This window comes from Geotrypetes seraphini, chromosome 1 (assembly GCF_902459505.1).
Source record: "Geotrypetes seraphini chromosome 1, aGeoSer1.1, whole genome shotgun sequence".
Lineage (NCBI taxonomy): Eukaryota > Metazoa > Chordata > Amphibia > Gymnophiona > Dermophiidae > Geotrypetes > Geotrypetes seraphini.
Window position 1 is genome coordinate 147294419 of NC_047084.1, and position 19549 is coordinate 147313967.

Consider the following 19549-nt stretch of genomic DNA (forward strand, 5'->3'; position numbering starts at 1 on the left):
GGTAGTAATCTCCTGGCAGTGTCAGGGATAGGTTTAAACTGGATAAAGCTTTCCTGCAGGCGAAGCTTAGGAAACTGGAAGATTGGGTGTCCAAATGGCAGATGAAATTTAATGTGGACAAATGCAAAGTGATGCACACTCGAAAGAATAATCTGACCACCTTGGGGATTGGCGCAAAAGAAAAGGATCTGGGTTTCATCGTAGACAATACGATGAAACCTTCCACCCCATTGTGGCGGCAGCCAAAAAAGCAAACAGGATGCTAGGAATTATTAAAAAAGCGATGGTTAACAAGACTAAAAATGTCTTAATGCCCCTGTATCGCTCCATGGTGCAACCTCATCTGGAGTATTGCATTCAATTCTGGTCTCCTTATCTCAAGAAAGATATAGTGGCGCTAGAAAAGGTTCAAAGAAGAGCGATCACGATGGTAAAAGGAATGGAACTCCTCTCATATAAGGAAAGATAAATGGTTAGGGCTCTTCAGCTTGGAAAAGAGACAGCGGAGGGGAGATATAATTGAAGTCTACAAAATCCTGAGTGGAGTAGAACAGGTACAAGTGGATTGATTTTCACTCCGTCAAAAATTACAAAGACTAGGGGACACTCGAAGTTACAGGGAAATACTCTTAAAACCAATAGGGGTCCTTTTATCAAGGCGCGGTAGGGGTTTAACACACAGAATACCGCCTCTGACGAGGCGTTAGTATTTTGGCTTGCCGCAGGGGTTAGCGCGTGATGAAATGTCCGATGCGCTAACCCCCGTAGTGCACCTTGATAAAAGGAGCCCTAAATAATCATATAAAAGTTAGGATTTGCCTGGAAGGAGAAGACCCTGGATTGAGAAGACCCTGGAGTCTGAGGAACGGAAAACTGCGGGGCAAGCCTCGGAGAGCCCTGGGAGGAAGAGATCCTCTGGAACAGCTTCAAGGAGGGAGTCCTTGACCTCGACTTGCCTTGACTCGGAGACCGAGGAGGCATGGAAAACAGCCGAGGCTGGGACCCAAGCCCAGGCTGCATGGAAGCCTCTATGGACCTCGAGACCCGAGGCACTGGAGACCTTCCCCTCCAAGGAGGGGAGTCCCTCAGCTGCTTGGTAGTTAGATGTCTCGAAAACGAGGCACGCTTTGAATGGTGCTTCGATCGAGGCCGGGCAGCCTGCGACTCAGGCCTAAAAGGAACTGGAGAAGCCTCGGGAGGGCGCTCAGGCTGGCTCACAGGGAGTAGGGTCAAGACAGGGGCAAGCTGGGCCAGAACGGAGAAGAGTTGTGTGGTCAGGATGGCCTTAAGCATATCCTCAAACCAATGGATCTGGTCGGGCAGGTGCAGCAGTGCACTCCAATGAGTGCAACCTCGAGGAAGAGTATTCCCATAGCTTGGAGGCACGCTTGGAGGGAGGTCTCGTAGAGGCTGGCAGGACTGTGCTCACTGCCTGGGGTGCCAGAGACTCCATGGAAGGCTTCTTCGGTAGGGAACCTGAAGGAGGAGAGGAGACTTACCTGAGACGAGGCTTTAGCAGGCGTAGCAGACGGGTCCTTCAAGGCCGAGGGCAACTTGATTGAGGTCAAGGCCCTCAAGGCCGAAGCCGAGGCCGTTACCTTAGGCTGCTCCATAGCGAAGAGCTTGAGGATCCGGGCACACCGCCTACGAAGGGCCCGCAGTTAGAGAGTGGCACAACACGGGCAGGCCTCAGTCTGATGGTCGGAGCCCAGACACTGTATGCACCAACGATGGGGATCGGTAACTGAAATCACCCGACCACACTGAGTGTACTTTTTAAACCCGGTAACAGGTCGGGACATAAGGAAAAAAAGCTAGCCGCGGCCAACGAGGCCAGGTTGCCAGACGGAAACCTGGGGTCCCCCGGGCCGAACAAACGAAAAATTCAGTCTTTTAATTTTTTTTTTTTTGACGCGACGCACAGCGATTCACACGAATAAAACAAGAAAGCAAGCCGCGGTGCAAGAAGGCACTTAGATTCGACGCAAAGCTGAGAGACAGGGCTTTCTGCCACCGCGGAAAACTAAGAACTGAGGCCACGCTGAGGAGATGCGCACCCTAATTCGGGCGGGAAGGCACTCGCGCATGCGCGGTGTAGCACTAGGAAACTTTGAAGATCTTTAATCAAGTTTGCTTGAAAAGCTGTCCGCGACGGGGCTCCGTGGATGACGTCACCCACATGTAGAGAATATGCTGCCTGCTTGTCCTGGGATAAGTTACAATACCCAATGAAATTACAGAGAGAAAGCAAATAAGGAACTAACCAACCTCCTCTTTTACGAAACTGCGATAGCAGTTTTCTATTGCGGGGAGCCGCTCTGAATGGCCCGTGCTGCTCCCGACGCTCATAGGACGCCCTAAGATTTTATTTTTTTTTTTTTAAAGCCTCATCCAGGCACAATTTAAACAGCTAACTTAAAAAATCAAAGCCTAAGGGATAAAGAAAGAGCAACTCTAGACTCCTGTGCATCAATCGTGATGCACAAAATTCCCACAAATATTCTTGTTACATTTACCTCATAAGATGTGCACTTCCCAGTTCTTATGCTTGGAAAGATTACTAGAGAGATGGTTTCTCCAGCACACTACCAAACTGAGGGGTCCTTTTACTAAGGCGCGTTATCCAATTTAGCGTGGTGCTATACGCTAAGCAGGGTAGGGAACTCCGGTCCTCGAGAGCCGTATCCCAATCGGGTTTTCAGAATTTCCCCAATGAATATGCATTGAAAGCAGTGCATGCACATAGATCTCATGCATATTCATTGGGGAAATCCTGAAAACCCGACTGGAATACGGCTCTCGAGGACCGGAGTTCCCTACCCCTGCGCTAAGGTGCCCACAAAATATAATGGGTGCCTTAGCATTTAGTGCGCGCTAAATCGATTAGCGCGCCTTAGTAAAAGGACTCCCGAGAGCTGGTGATATACAAGGGGCGGCTGAAAAGTTATCAGCCCAACCCAGAAAAAAATTATGTGAAGCCATGAAACTTACAAGTTATGCCACACTTTCTTGACACTTTTCGTTTAATCTCTTATCACTGAAATTAAAAGTGCCAAGAAAGGTATGGCATAACTTGTAAGGGGACTGGGTAAAATGACATTGCATTAGTGATTTCTATTCCGCCATTACCTTGCGGTTCAAGGCGGATTACATTATTATAGTTTACAGTATTACATATTACATATGAGGTACATTACATTACATTAGGGACTTCTATTCCGCCTATACCTTGTAGTTCAAGGCGGATTACAAAAGAGCTAACTGGACATTTCCAGTGAAGTTACAACAGTTTTGTTTTGGGGGGTTTTTTTTGGTTACAAGGTAGGAGAAGTAGCTGGATTAATTCCGGAAGAACTTGAAAATTGGATATTAAATTGACTGTATGTTACTGTGTGATATAACAAATAGATTACAGTTAAAGTACAAATAAGATTACGTCAATTGGAGATACATAAGAACATAAGAAGTTGCCTCCGCTGAGGCAAACCAGAGGTCCATCTCGCCCAGCGGTCCGCTCCCGCGGCGGCCCATCAGGTCTAATTGCCTGAACAGTGTCCCTGTCTAATTTTGTAACTGCTTCTAATCCTCTAATCATATCCCTATAAACTATCTCTACTCCTATCTGTACCCTTCAATCCCTTTGTCTTCCAGGTACCTATCCAAACCTTCCTTGAAGCCTTGTAGCGTGCTCCTGCTTATCACGTCCTCCGGTAGTGCGTTCCATGTATCCACCACCCTCTGGGTGAAAAAGAACTTCCTGGCGTTTGTTCTAAACCTTCCCCCTTTCAATTTCTCTGAGTGTCCCCTTGTGCTTGTGGTTCCCCATAATTTGAAAAATCTGTCCCTGTCTACTCTAAGAAGTAGTCTGGAAATTTACTAAGATGGAAGGATCAGGGAGTGTTGCAGGTGGTGCGCATTTGGATGGGTTAGTTTAGTTTAATATATATATTTTTTTTAATAGTAGGGTTTTCGTTTCTTTTTGAAGGTTTTGAAGTCTATGGTCGTGATTAGTAGGTTGGAGAGTTGGTGGTCCAGTTTTGCAGCTCTAGTAGCTAGGAGGTTGTCATACAGTTTCTTTTGTTTGACGTTTTTGGTCGGCGGGTACGTGAATGGTGTGTGGGATCTCCTGTGTCTGGTTGAGGAGGATTGATTTAGTCGATTATTCCAGTATTCTGGGCTGTCTCCGTTTATGGCTTTAAATAGTAGGCAGTAGAATTTGAAGAGTACTCTCGCTTGAACTGGGAGCCAGTGTATTTCGAGGTATGCCTCTGTGATATGGTCATATTTCTTCAGCGAGTAGATAAGTCTTAGGGCTGTGTTTTGTATTGTTTGAAGTTGTTTTATCATGTTTGCTGGGCATGGGAGATATAGTATGTTGCAGTAGTCTTTCAGTCCTAGGACTAGAGATTGTACCATGAGTTGAAATTGTTTTCTGTCAAAGAATTTTCGAACTTGCCTTAGGTTTCTCATAACTGCAAATGATTTTTTTATTGTTTTGTTGATTTGTGGCTGCATGATACAGTGTCTGTCTATTAGCACTCCCAGGAGTTTTAAAGTGGGTTGAATGGGGTATGAGATAGAGTTTATGACCAGGTTGTTATTGTGGTTTTATGAGGATAGGGAAAGGGACTTGTATACCACCTTTTGTCACTTTGGCATTTCAAAGCTGACATTCAAATCGGTGGGCACTGGAGGATTAAGTGACTTGCCCAAGGTCACAAGGAGCAGCACTGGGATTTGATCTCAGAACCTCTGGGTGCAAAGGCAGCAGCTCAACCCTACAGCCCTTTCTACAGACCTTGCAGGATCTCTACCGCATGTCCTTAAAATCTGCTTGCTTCAGAGGTGAGCGGGACACATGAGATCTGCGGCTGCTTTTTAATTGTAATCCGCCTTGAACCGCAAGGTAATGGCGGAATAGAAATCACTAATCTAATGTAATGTAAGGTCGTGGACAGGATCCGAGGGGCCTCCAGGTAGAAGGCATTTGGGGCACTGGGAGGGCAGAAAAGCTGGGCACAACAAAAGGGAGAACTAGGGCGAGACATGAGGAAATTCATGCAGTATTCAGCCCCAGCAATCCCAATCACAAACAGGAAGAAGTTAAAATGCGGACCTCACAGAACTAAAAGCACATGTCTTAAAAAGAAAGTGGCCATGACATGGGGTCACCAGGGATCCTCGTTTTATAACTCCCTCAGACCTCATGGATCTCGCCTCACTCTACAGATCCTTGTTTTAACTTCTGTGAACCTCGCAGATCCCGCTGGAGGGAGGTAAGATGAGGTCCGTGGGAGTTAAAATAAGGATTCCCGTGGATCCTATGCCATGGCGGGAAGGGGTAAAACACGGACCTCACAGATCTAAAACCGCACATGCTTAAAAATCTGAGGGTCTGTGCATTGACAAACCTGCCTTTTAGCTTGTTTTACCCCAGACCCTTATTCCACCGCTTTCCCTGCAGCTCAGGCTCCCACTCTGCCTTCCCTAATGGCTAAGGAGGAAGGAGGGCGCACTGTGGCTTTGCTAATTAGCCCGATCGCCTTTCCTCCAGATCTCTTCCCTCCGCACTGATTCTTAGAGCCACCGCGATATGACACTGGATGGCAAATAGCTGGGTTTATGGTTAGGGGGGGGTAAAAAAATGTGTGCAAAGGTCTGCAGTGCATCTGACCTCGTGGACCTCATGGATCTGAACTGCACAATGCACATCCTTATAAATCCAAGGTCCTTGCCACTTTTAGTTTCTGGCTCTGAACAGACCTCTAAGACAGTTGTAGTCGCTGACGGATCCTAATGCTTTTCCCTCCCTATGCTAAGACTAAAAGTGGCACAGACCTCAGGGCAAAAGTTTTGCCGCTAGTCTCAGCATAGGGAGGGAAAAGCATTAGGATCTGTCAGAGCTAAAATGTCATAGAGGTCTGTCAGAGCCAGAAACTACAAGTGGCATGGACCTCAGATTTTTAAAGACGTGTGGTTTTAGATCCACGAGGTCCGTAAGTTCTGCGTTTTACCCCTTCCCTGCCATGTGGCGGAGACCCATAAGGTCTGTGGCATCCTTGTTTAACTCAGTCCCCCCTTGCAAGTTTACGGCTCCGCATCATTCTCTTCTCAGTTGGGCTGAGAAGATAAGTACATGACATTCACTATAATAATGTCAGCATGATCCCTTTTTTTCACACCAAACAAGCTGCAATACCAACAGATCCACAGGTTCTTCTGACCTCTTACCATTCAGGTTACAGTATTAAATAAGCACCAAGTTGCACAAAGATGAAGGAACCAGGGAAAGGATTTAGCCAAGCAAAACCCACTCCCGGTTGGAGCAGGAAAGGAAAACTTTCCTGGCATGGCAATTGGTGCATGCTCAAAGATAAGAAAAAGAAATCCCTAAAGAGTATATACCACAAAAAAAATACTATAATATCAGAGCCATGTACTCAAATTGCAAAATTAGAAATATTGTACATATTTATTCATTTAAAATTTGCAAAAATATCACCATGCATGCTGCCAAATATCTTAAAATCACTAAACACCAGAATTTCTCTGGAAGTTCACTCTTGTCCTTGTCAAGAGGAGCAACCGGGCAGCGCTAGAATTCAAACCCGAACCCGGCCCTGGACTTACTTTGCTCTTTCACCCAGACGCCGAACCAAGACAGAGAGAACGAGGCGGCCAGGCAGAAGAGCACTAGGGCTCTGCCGCTCCGGAGCCGCATCTCACACAGCCGAGCGCAGGTGCCAAGACGGCCGAGAGCGCGCACGGCTCCGCCCCTGCGCCCGAAACTTCCTCAGGCTCCGCCCCCCCCGGCCGCGCGAGGAACTCCCCACACCTGGCGCGGCTGCTCCGGAAAACGCCCAGCCCTCCGGCGCGCGCTCCTTCTAGGACCAGTCGGACGCGCAGCTGGGCCGCGCGCGCAACTCCCTCCCTCCACGGGCACTAGACGAGCGGCTTCCCCTTGCGTGATGGATTGGGACGCACTGTGCGGTACAAAAATTGCCAATAAAAGAATAAAGTAGTGACTTATTTGGATCAAGATCTGGTTTCTTAGCACTGAAAATTGCTACTACAGTGTTTCCTCCCCGAAAATAAGGCTTTTGTTGGACCTAAAATTAATATAAAACGGTGTCTTTATTTTCGGGGTAGGTCTTCTTTTTTCATGTACTGTACAATGATCATCTCTCCCTTCCTCTCCTCCACCCCAGTTCTTCCTATTTCCTTTCTCTCCCCCACATGTGCAGCATCTTTCATCCCTCTCACCCATCCCCTTGGGCAGCAGAATCCTTGCAGCTTGTATCCCTCCATCCCCTGCTGCCCGCCACGTACCCACCCTCTGACCTTTCCATATCTCCCGCCGACCATGAGACCAAAGTAGCTCGCAAGCCCAAAATGTTTGGCACCTCTGAGCTAGAGCATTGAAGCTGTGTATTTCTATTTTATCCCCCCTTTTACAAAACTGTGGAGCGTTTTTTAGCGCCAGCCGTGGTGGTAGCAGCTCTGATGCTCAGAATTCTATGAGCGTCAGGGCTGTTACCACTGTGGCTAAAATCCACACTACAGTTTTGTAAAAGAGGGAGGGGTTAGTTTGTGATGACATATTCCATACTAGGCGAAGGTGTTTTCTGTGTTCTGTGTGTTCGAAAGACATGGTTTTCTATTAGGATTGAAGGTGTAGGATTGATCTGTACTAGTCTGGCTTGTTTAGTTTTACAATGGGTGTATTGATGTACTGCTCATTGCAATATGTAAGATGCTGCCTTTTCCTAGGTACTAATGTGTGACGTGTGGTTTGTTACTAAAAATCATGTTTTTCTTACAGATGGGGGGGGGGGGGTGCCAAAAAATGATGGGCCCCCCCTGGTGTTACATATGCTACGTACGCCACTGTATGTAAAGATACCAGAAAGCTGGCGTAGCAAAAACTTTAAGTAAATTGTTATTCTTCTAAGCTTTGAGTATTTAATCCTCCCACAATCTCATGGGCACTCGTTTCAAGTTTATTGAGATTTTGATTTAAACGCAATATCAAATATTTTCAATGCGTATAACAAAAATAAATTTGGGGAAATAAATAAAACCATTTGAACAATAAACATACAAACATATCCATAGATGATTAAAATTACATAAGGAGTACAAGGATAAACTACATTTGTTTAAAAATGCATCCTCCGCGCCTGCTCATAAATTTGTGGAGTATGTAACTTGTCGCTCATGCATATTTTTTTTTGCACACACCTCATCAATCCTTAGAGAGAACATTGGTCCTAGGCCACCATAGCACAAATTCCTGTATTATGCTTCTGCTGTGCACAACAATAAATAATAAACACTGCTGTCATACTTTTTTTTGTCTCCTGCCGATTTCCTGATAGCACCCTCCCGGACAAAAGTGTGGGGGGGAAGGGGTGTGTGGGGGGAGCCCAATAGGATTGCTCAGTAAGGGGCCCAGAAATTTCTGATGGCGGCCCTGGCTGCGTTGCTGAGAAGGCCGTGTGAAGCAGCCATCTACATTGCTGCAATACTGCTGTTTGTTACAAGGTACAGTATTGCTGTCGGTGAGAGAGATGGAAGGGTTGGCGGGGGGTGCGTGGAGAAGAAGCGCTGCTGCCAGTGGCTAGGGCTTATTTTTCAGGGGTAGGGCTTATATTAAGACCCTATCCCAAAATCATGCTAGGGCTTATTTTCGGGGTAGGTCTTATTTTAGGGAACACGGTACTAATCACTTATATAGAGAAAGGCGGACAAGTGCTGTATATTTTGACATTTGACCGTCCCTGATAGGAAGAGCTTACAATCTAACTTGGACAGACAGACATGACATATAGGGTTGGGGATGCACAACCCAAGGTGAAAAGAGTTAAAAGCACTCTCAAAGAGGTGGGCTTTTAACTAGGCCTTGAACACTGCCAGAGATGGAGACCGCAGTAAGGATTTGGGCAGCTTGTTCCAAGCATATGGTGCAGCAAGGCAGAAGGAACGGAGTCTGGAGTTAAAGAGAAGGCAGTTAAAGAGAAGGGCACAGATAAGAGGGACTTACCAGCTGAGAGGAGCTCACAGGGTGGGGGGGTGGGGTGGATCCTAGGGGGAGCTAAGTGAAGAGAGATAGTGAGGGGCAGCTGAGTGAGTGCATGTGTAGGACAGTAAGAGGTGTTTGAATTGTATTTGGAAACGGATGGGAAGCCAATGAAGCGACTTTAGGAGAGGGGTAACGTGAGTAAAGCGGCTCTCCCGGAATATGAGTCATGCAGCTGAATTCTGGATGGATTGGAGGGGAGCGAGATGACTAAGCAGAAGACCTGAGAGTAATGGGTTGCAGTAGTCTAAGGGCTCCTTTTACGAAGCCGCGGTAGCGGTTTAATGCGCGTAATAGCGCGAGCTAAACTGCCGGCCATGCTAGCCGCTACCGCCTCCTCTTGAGCAGGTGGTAGTTTTCGGCTAGCGCAGGGGTTAACGTGTGATTAAAAGTCACGCGCATTAAAGCCGCTACCGCGGCTTCGTAAAAGGAGCCCTAAGCGCGAGATGATGAGGGTGTGGATAAGTGTTTTGGTAGTGTGCTCAGAGAGGAATCATTGGATTTTGGTAATATCCCGGAAGATCCCTGCTCACAGAAACTGCCCACAAACGATCCTACAGCCACCAACTCCCCCCCCCAACTTAGACAACAGAATTCATTATTAACATTCCGTAAATCGGTAAAGACCCTCCTCTTCAACTAAAGATCTCCTCTGTCTTCTCCCCCCCTTACGCCCCACCCCTCCACTCTCCATCACCTCCCCAAACTCCAATATAACCCTCTCTTACCCTCTCCACTAACAAATTGTACCTAAACGCATATAACTTTCCTTAAATTAACTACTGTATTTCCCCCTTCTCTCTTCTGCTTATACTCTCCCTGTATTTAATTCTCTCCAAAATCTATAAATCCAATCACTAAACCTGTTGTATTACTTATATGTCTAGTTACTCTCTACTGTGTATGTTCATTTGTAGACCGTTCTGAGCTACTGGGAGGACGGGATAAAAATCCAAATAAATAAATAAATAAATAAATAAATAAATAAAATAAATAAATAGTATTAAAATCCCCAAATCCTTTAATTGTATTTGCAAAAGATCTATCATGTTTAGGTATTTTGATTAAAAAAATAAAAATCACACAACATAGTAAATGACAATAGACCTAAATTGATTACAGCGGAACACTTTTTTGTTGGGGGGGGCTCAAAAGCTCTACCCTAGACCAGCCTGCCCAAGCTCCGCCCCAGACACTGCCCCATAATAATAGTACTAATTTTAATGCCATTTCTTCCATTCATTCTTTATATATACACAATATAAGCTTATTAACAATACATAATGGTAACCACATAATCAAACTATACAAAGCACAAAGTATGCAGAGAAATAAATTAACTAACTATCATTTATATCTGCATTTTTCAGAGAGATCAAGGCAGATGCAATGTTACCGCAGTAATTGCTACAGAAAACTCCCCTTCAGAGCCAAAGAATTACATCACAAAGTAATACAAAGCCCTGCAAAGAACTTAAGAATAGCAATACTGGGTCAGACCAATGGTTCATCTAGCAGAGTATCCCGTTTCCTCCCTCTCTTTTTAAAACTATTTAATTTTTTTTTTTTTTTAAATTTATAATATTTCTTTATTGAGCAAACCAGTACATACAGAACATAACAGAGGTAAATGGACATCCATCATCCAGGAAAAAACCGCCCTACCGGGCATACAGAGAGCAAAGGTCATAAACACAACCAAGATCAGATGTCTCAGGATCAAGAGGTGCTCAATACAATTTTCCATGTAAAACCCTCTGAAAAACCCCCCCAGGACTATTGTAGCACCCCAATTACTATAACATACATTAGAATACCACCGTAGAAAACCGGATCCAAACCACCCCCCAACCCCCCACCCACCCCTACTCCCAACCTGTGAAATATATATATATATATATATACAAAATACACAAAATAGACAAAAAAATAGACAAAATGGGAGGAAAACTAGGTCAAAAAGGGAAGAAGAAGAGGAAAAAATAAAGAGAAATGAACCCCATAAGAGAATCCAAGTAAGAATGAGTCTGAAGAGGGAGAGTACAGAAGAGGACAGAAGACCCCAGTAGATACTAACAGTTCAATAGTAGACTCCTCTCGCGATGGGGAAGGGACAGCCAATACTCCTCCCATACATCCTGAAATCGAGACCAAAACTATTTAATTTTAATAAACAACATATTTCATAAGATCAATCAAGCCAAAAAAGAAATATTACTCAGAGAGCCTCACCAAAACCAAAAACACATCAACATTATACTCAATTGGTCAGATCATTAACCAGTTTTAATAAGGAAAAAAAGGATCACAGTCAACCACCTTCCACTCATGATCTAGCCACATATTTTACAGACAAATAGAAAAAAATCAGAGCACAACTGCTACCTTAAGGAACACAAATAACACTCCCGATCCAAACATACAGTCAGCAACCAGTCCTCAAACTGCTCTCATTTCATTCTTCTCCAAACTTAAATGATATTCAACGCGTGATTCAGTCAATTAACATAAAAGGCAAGAGTTCTCGACTTATTCCCCCCCTCATTCCTGTTAAAACTGTCTCTCTCAGTCTCAGTAACCATATCTGCAAATTAATAACAAATTGTTTATCTACAGCAGTGGTCTCAAACTCGCGGGCCCGGGGCCACATGCAGCCCGCCAGGTACTATTTTGAGGCCCTCGGTATGTTTATCATAATCACAAAAGTAAAATAAAAACAGTTTCTTGATCATATCTCTTTAGCTATAAATTACAATATTATTATTAAAACTTAGCCAAAAGGAAAGAATTATAAACTATAAAGAGTTTACTTCATGCAAAATTGTCATTTCTTTAATAAGACATTAACTATTTTTTCTGCGGCCCTCCAAGTACCGCCAAATCCAAAATGTGGCTCTGCAAAGGGTTTGAGTTTGAGACCACTGATCTACAGGAATAAAAAGCCCAAGAGCTAGTCTCGATGGGCGAACTTAACGCGGGGCTGGGTGGCCCGCCGGATCGCCCATCGGACTAGTTAGGCCGAAGGAGGGGTAGGGGTAGCGGGCCCAAAGGGGGGCGGTCACTAAGAAGGGATCGCATTGGCTGTCGCGGCCGAAAGGAATTGTGGGGGAGGGAAGGGTTAAAAGGCAGGGCTCGCGGAGGACCTGAACAGTTTGGGTCCTCCGAAGCAGCTTTCAGTTACCGGCCGGGTTCGAGAGTGCGGGCGGGGCCTTCCTTTCTTCTTGCCTCGTGTCGGGCCGCCGAGGGAGCCTGTCGGCCGGATCAGCGTTAAAAAAAAAAAAAAAAAAATCTTGTTTTCTCTTCTCTCTCTGCCACGTGTCCGGCGGCGAGCATGGCGAATTCCCAGGCCGGACGCCGCAGACTCCGGCGGAGATTTCCTTCGTGGCAGGGCAACTCCCTCGACGAGGATGAAAACCTCGTGGTGAGTGTAGCTGCGGGGGGGGGCCGGCAGTTGCCTCCGAGGCGCTCCCGTGCATCGGCACGGGCTGCTATAGCGCTGGAGGTAGTGGGGGTGGCGCCGGTTGCACGTCGCGGTGCGGGGTCTACCCGCAGGGGGCAGGAGCCAGAACCCTGCCGCGGGAAGGGGGGAGGAGCGTCGTGGGGGCGCAGGAACTCGGGTGCCTTGCCGGCCGGGAGGGTCACGGTCGTCGGGGACCCGGGGGCGGTGGCCCCGGGAGCCTGCCCATCATGAGGCCGCTCCCCAGGGGGGGGTGAGGGCCGGGGAGGAGAGCCGGCGGCGGCGCCCGAGTTCCCCATGAGATCGGGCTGGGGGGGGAATGCGCCCGAGTCTGCCGCTGTTCCTGGCACCCCCCTCGACATCAGGAGAATGGGGGGAGGTGGCCAACGGGCCCAGCGGGCTGGTGGGCTCCCTGGTCTACAGTCCCTGGTGCGCGCCCTGGAGTGGAACCCCTGGGTGTCAGTCCAACCACCGTTTCCCCCTCCTTATCCTTGGGGACCGGGTGCGCTTGGGGGTAGCGGGGGACCTCATGTTGGGGGCTGGTTCTACGGGGCTTACTACCCTTCTGCTGTCCGGTTGCTGGCCCCTGTTCGGATTTCTTCCCACAGGACGCGCTGCGGGGACCTGTCGAGATGGCTGGGACTTCTGATACTGGACAGGTCTAGCGGAGGAAACGGCTGCAACTCCACAGATCGGTGGCGGAGAGCAGCTCGAGACCAGCAGCGTCCAGCTACAGATGGCTGCTGCGGAAGGCGCCACTTTCGGGAGCGTCTGGAGCGGACACAGACCTGGAGATGACCAGATCACGGGTAACATGGCCCTAGAAGGGGCTGGGGTTAGTGTTCGGGGAACACGGGGGAAGAAAAAGGGTAAGGGGTAAAAAGAGACGGGGGGGCAGAGATTCTTCTTCGTCTTCCTCTTCCTCCTCTTCAACCTCTTCTTCCTCTTCTTCGTCTTCCTCCTCTGGGTCACGTCGGCGGGGAGAGGGAGAGGATACAGGCGCGAGAGGGCACAGAATCGGGGCGCCCCTGCGCTCGTAGCGTTGTAAGTGGACGTGCGCTTGGTGTGTGCAGTGGGGCTCATGCTTGCTGCCCCTCTCCCGGCCACCTTAGCAAAGGATCCTGGATCACTGGGGGCAGGAGTGGGGGTGCTCGTTGTGTGCTGCCTGTTTCTTCACAGGGTTGCCGGGCTGCTGTTTTTGACTGCCTCATGGGCGGCTGCTAGCCTTGTGGTGAGGCGGTGGGGTGGATTTGGCCCCTTTTTCCTCTGTACCAATATGTTATACTAAAATATAAATATAATAAAATAAAATTAAATAAAATAAAAATAAAATAAAATTGAAATAAAACCGAAAACCAAACCTCATTGAATCAGGTTCCTCAGCCTGTGCCTGACTGGGGGGGAGCTTGGGGCGCGGTGGATACAGATTCTGCCTCGGCCCCTGCAGTGGGGGGGTTTCTTGCCCTGTGGCTCCTCTCAGTTGCTCTTGCACGTGGGCGCTGCTCTTACGCGCGGGCTTCGTGTCCGTGCGGCGGGAGGCAGGGTCCTTCCGTTGGAGGGCGGGTGCCTTGGTGGCAGGTGGGGGAGTTCGCTCTGGTGGCTCCTTGCTCTAGGGCCTTGTTCCCTCTTCTTTATGGTCTTGCGGTCTCCTGGTGAGTCGGCTCCTTCTCCTTCTTTTCCTTTTTTCCTGAGGCAGGGGTCCGGATGGGGGGGGGGGGCTTGGCCTGGAGGTGGGGATGTCAGTAGGGGCTGAGGCCACTGGCGGGTGTTCTATCGGGTGTGGATGCTTTGGGGGTGGGTCTGGGGCGCTCCTGGACAGTTGCTGCTGCTCTTTTGGTTTTGTTTCAGGTCTGGTGATGGAAGTCTCCGGGGATCGTCTCTTCTTCACTGGTGGTCCATGGAACGGAATTTCGGATACGTTGGAGCCAGCGTGTGACGGGGTCCAAAGACTTGGTGGTAACTTCGGATGGCGCTACTGCCTCCCAGATTCCTATTTGCTTCGCTGCCGAGCAACGGCTAGGACTGTTAGTGCAGTTGGTGACTGTGCCCCTGGAGGACACGGCTTACAGCTGGGGTCAGCAGACACATTGGTTGCTGCGAACGGCGCCATCCTTTCTTCCAGTCTGGTTTTGGATCGCTGAGAGACTGGTGGTTGCTTCGAGGGCGCCACTGCTACGGTGGCATGCCCTTTTGCCAGCTGTCTGCAGGACATGGAGTTGTTCTGTGGCAGCGAAATGTGGCTTGGTTGGTGGCCTGGCTTCCCCTTGGGGGATTGGGCTGATCTGGTGCTGTGGACCCTCCGGGAGAACAGGACCGGGGCGGTTCTGTGGTCTCTCCGGGGGGCAGTGCTAGGACGGTTCTGTGGACTCCCCGGGGGAGCAGGACCGAGGTGGTTCTGTGGACTCCCCGGGGGGGGCAGGACCGGGGTGGTTCTGTGGACTCTCCGGGGGGAACACCCAGGGTGGTTCTGTGGACTCCCCGGGGTGGCAGGACCAGGGTGGTTCTGTGGACTCCCCGGGGGAGCAGGACTGGGGTGATTCTGTGGACCTCCCCGGGGGGTTGCAGGACTAGGGTGGTTCCGTGGCCTCCATGGGAGGGCAAGATCGGGGTGGTTCTGCGGCTCCTCGGGGGGAACACCCAGGGTGGTTCTGTGGACTTCCCCGGGGGGACAGGGACCAGGGTGGTTCATGTGGACTCCCTGGGGGGGGGCAGGACTGGGGTGATTCTGTGGACTCCACGGGGTTGCTGGGACTGAGGTGGTTTCTGTGGCCTCCCTGGGGGTGACAGGTCCAGGGTGGGGGTTCGGCGGCCTCCCTGAAGTGGGAGGACCGGGGTGGTTCTGTGTACTCCCTGGGGGGGGGGGGCAGAACGAAGGTAGTTCTGGGCCTCCCCTGGGGGCGGGGGCCGAGGTGGTTCTGTTAACTCCTGGAGGGGAGGATCCGGGCAACGGTTCTGGGGACTCCCGGGAAGGGCTAATGCTGGCTTGGTTTGGATGGTTTCCTTGGGGATAGCTGGGGTAGGTTCTTTGGTATCCAAGGATGGGGCGAGCTTGAGGAGGTTCTGTGATCTCCTTAGAGCACGATTGAGACTGGGTATGGTTTAGAGACCTCCTAGGGAGGGACTAGGTCAGTCTGGGGGTTTTCCAGTGCGGCTGGGTGGTGCTGGTTGCACGCTGCTGGCGGTGCGTGGCGTCGGCCTGAGTTCCATGGGTTTGCAGTGCCCTCCCCTAGGGCGAGGGGGTGGTGATGGATGGTTGGTGCTTGTCACAGATGGAGCGGGGTGCTCCTGGTTCGTGGGGGGTGCTGCAGTGCGGGGTGCTGAGGGGCCCTGGTTCCAATGCTGAAGGACTTTATTCCCCATGCCCTGCAACGTGGGGCTGTTTCGGGGTGCCTCGGTGGCGGGTTGTTGGTTGGACTAGGTGTTTGGTGGTTTCTTAGGGGCAGGGGACCAGGTGGCTGCGTGGGCTCGTTGCTGGTTGGTGGGTGTTGCGGAGTTGCTATCATGGTTCCTCTGGTGATTTGCTCCTGCTTGGTTGTTTTCATATTTCGGTCGTGCGCTGACTTGGCGGTGGTCTGTGGGTGGCAGGAGTGGGTGGTCCTGGTTCTTTGGGGCGCGGGCCTGTATGGGGGGCCGGTGTGATATAGGTGCGGTCCAGGTGCCTCGGTCCTGCTGACCCTTTCTCTCCCCCTTCCTCCTTTGGTTGGCTTGCCGCTGTTCGTGGCGCTTGTCTTGGGTCGTTTGGGGTAGGCAGGGCTAGGGTGGTCCTGCAGTATCTCGCATTAGCTCTGGAATATCTGTTCGTTACCTGGTGGTGGGTCCCGTCCTGAGTTTATGGCCATCCCCTTTTGGACCTGGGGGTTTTATTCGGTGGCCCCGTTGGGTTGGAGTAGAGTTGTTCGGTGCATGCTCGGGCGGGGCTGTGTCGGGGGGAGGCCCATTTTGGATTTGGTTAGTCTCAGTCGGTTCCTTCGGGACTTCTTGGTCAAGACTAGTTTGCTGGATTTGGAGCCGATGCGGGCGTGTTATTCCTTGACGCCCCTCCGGTGTATAGGTGCGAGGTTGGGCTTGGGGTCTTAGTCCTGGTTCTTCGGGTTCTCCTGGCGCCTTGTTGGCGTGGTTGCAATCGGTCGGATCGGCTCTCTTTTACGCTTGGTGCCGGTGGGGGGTGTGGTCTGGGTGTGGGTCGGCCGCTCCCTGTGGTGGGATTGCCCTGCGGCTGTGTTATGTGGTGGCCTTCCCTCCAGTTTTTTCCAAGCTGCTATGCTGGCGGTTGGTGCCTTGGGTTACAGTCTGGAGATTCAGGGGCAGGGGCTGTTCTGGTGATGTCCAGGGCTGTCGACTTGATTTGTCTCGCTTGGGCTTTGTGGACTGTTCAGAGGGGTTCCTCCATGGGGGAGGTGTGGGGCGAGCAGGGTCCTTGCCGTCCTGTTAACGGGTGGTTTCGGGCAGGGTTTGGGGTCTCGTCCTTGGGGGTCCGATTCTGGGTTTCGTCCCGCCCTCTGGGTGGGTCCTGGGGGCTTTGGGGTTGGGCTTGGAGGTCAACTGGCCTGTATTTGTGTCTTGCTGGGCTTCTGCTTCGTTGAGCCTCATGATGGGCTAGCAGTTGTGATTTGCTGTTGAATTGACGACTTCGCCTCCTTTGCGAGCGAGTGTTGGTCTTCTAGCCGCAGCCCTGTTTTCCTTTTATTGGGGGGGGGCCTGTAACGCGTTACAGGCCTGTAGGCGGTATCCCGAGCTACTGGCTAATGGGCTTCATCAAGGGATGAGCGGTGGGCCGGCTGGGAGCTGTGCCTGTGGGGTCGGATGACCCTGGATAATGGGGCATGTGTGGGACATGCCACCCCTCGGACCCTTGCTTAGACGGCGGGGTCGGGGGCCAATTACATCTAATGGTAGCTCGGGATCAAGGTCACAATGGGGGATACCATTGTTATGGGTTATTGTTAATGTGTTATTTATGGCTGTTAATTTATATATTGATTTATGTAAATGGTATCTGAATATGTTAATATTCAATAAACAGGGCTGCGGCCAGGTATTACCAACAAAGTGTATTGTCTCATTGAGATAGGGTGAAAGGTATGTTGGGAAGGGGGTAATGTGTTATATAGAGGCGGGTCACTCCAGGTCCCGCTGTTATAAAAAGCCCAAGAGCTAGTCTCGATGGGGCGAACTTAACGCGGGGCTGGGTGGCCCGCCGGATCGCCCATCGGACTAGTTAGGCCGAAGGAGGGGTAGGGGTAGCGGGCCCAAAGGGGGGCGGTCACTAAGAAGGGATCGCATTGGCTGTCGCGGCCGAAAGGAATTGTGGGGGAGGGAAGGGTTAAAAGGCAGGGCTCGCGGAGGACCCGAACAGTTTGGTCCTCCGAAGCAGCTTTCCCGCCCGCCCGCCCTCTAGTTTTGGGGTGTGTAAGGTAGTCAGGTGGCGGTATCCCGAGCTACTGGCTAATGGGCTCATCAAGGGATGAGTGGTGGGCCGGCTGGGAGCTGTGCCTGGTGGGTCGGATGACCCTGGATAATGGGGCATGTGTGGGACATGCCACCCCTCGGACCCTTGCTTAGACGGCGGGGGTCGGGGGCCAATTACATCTAATGGTAGCTCGGTATCAAGGTCACAATGGTGATACCATTGTTATGGGTTATTGTTAATGTGTTATTTATGGCTGTTAATTTATATATTGATTTATGTAAATGTTATCTGAATATGTTAATATTCAATAAACAGGGCTGCGGCCAGGTATTACCAACAAAGTGTATTGTCTCATTGAGATAGGTGAAAGGTATGTTGGGAAGGGGGTAATGTGTTATATAGAGGCGGGTCACTCCAGGTCCCGCTGTTATGCTCCCTAACGCCACAATATATCCAATTATTAAAAAACGAACTTATAGAGTAAATTGGCAGAGGTGATTTGGTCTGGTATTTTGTGGTTCAGTATCTAGCCTTTCTGATGTTACCTGAGCAGTTGGTACCACCAGGCTCTGAGGTCCAGTACTTGTGCTTTATTTGCTGTTGTTTATGTTGTTCTCCCTGATGTTGCACTGTTCCGATTGCCTTTCTGCTTTGGATTTGTTTGTATATGATTACCTTCTGTCTTAATAAACATGACATTATAAACATAGTCACTCAATAGAAAAAAAAAACATCCAATAATGTTCACAGCACTATGTACTATAAATTGAAGAAAAGACTTCAGTATCTAATAGGAGTTAAAAAAAACTTTCCTGATTCAATATTACACAAATTTTGAAGCGGGGAAACACAACCTCGGACTAAAAAACTCCAAAGGACAACTATCTGAAAAAGGCAATTGATCAATTAAATTGCATAATCCAAAGTCTCATAAAGTGTCTATAGTGCAGCTTTCCATATTAAATTCTGACAAATGCCTGAAAAAAACATGCCCACTTATCTTTTTTTTTAAAGTATCCTAGTGCTGAACTTGTTTTGAAGCAGAAAAAATCTCCAAAATGAAATCAATGTTTAACATAGAAAAGCGGTATTGTAAGGAGTAAACATCATTTTCCTTGGATGAATATATGTACACATTGGGGGGTGGGAGGGAGTTTTTCTGGAAATTTCACTATATTAATGTGTTTTTATATTATATTTATGATATAATTGATATAATATTTGAAAGAAGGTGGGACGGGATAAATTTTTATGTTTGTAGAATTTATGAGAATTACAAGTGTATATTGTTGTTACTAATGATATATTCCTGAACACTTGCTGTAAGTTTTCAAAATGAATAAAGAATATTAAAAAAAAAGAAAAGCGGTTAAACTGGAACCGACGTCTTCTCAAATGTCCATGGAAAAGACGCTGCGGTTCCAGTTTAACCGCTTTTCTAGTTAAACATTGATTTCATTTTAGAGATTTTTTTCTGCTTCAAAACAAGTTCAGCACTAGGATACATTTAAAAAAAAGATAAGTGGGCAATGTTTTTTCAGGCATTTTGTCAGAAATTAATATGGAAAGTTGCACTATAGACACTTTATGAGGACTTTGGATT

General features: G+C 49.0%; 2 protein-coding genes across 4 annotated transcripts in view; one reads left to right on the forward strand and one right to left on the reverse strand.

Annotated features, from left to right (window-relative positions):
* The window catches only part of MGAT4D (MGAT4 family member D), a 263615-nt gene that overhangs the window by 232058 nt on the left and 12008 nt on the right, over positions 1-19549 (reverse strand). The window contains exon 1 of one of the 3 annotated variants that reach the window (XM_033939670.1): positions 6631-6833. The exons of 1 other annotated variant lie outside the window; for it this stretch is intronic. In XM_033939670.1, coding sequence (XP_033795561.1) covers positions 6631-6721 — 91 coding nt within the window. In that variant the 5' untranslated portion in view covers positions 6722-6833. Of the gene's footprint in view, positions 1-6630; positions 6834-19549 lie in introns of those variants that run through there. One more of the 3 variants, XM_033939662.1, reaches the window with a different exon arrangement.
* ELMOD2 (ELMO domain containing 2) overlaps positions 6903-19549 on the forward strand; it is a 139873-nt gene continuing 127226 nt past the window's right edge. The window contains exon 1 of the mRNA XM_033939720.1: positions 6903-7018. The gene's annotated coding sequence lies outside the window, so the exon portion shown is untranslated. The remainder of the gene's footprint in view (positions 7019-19549) is intronic.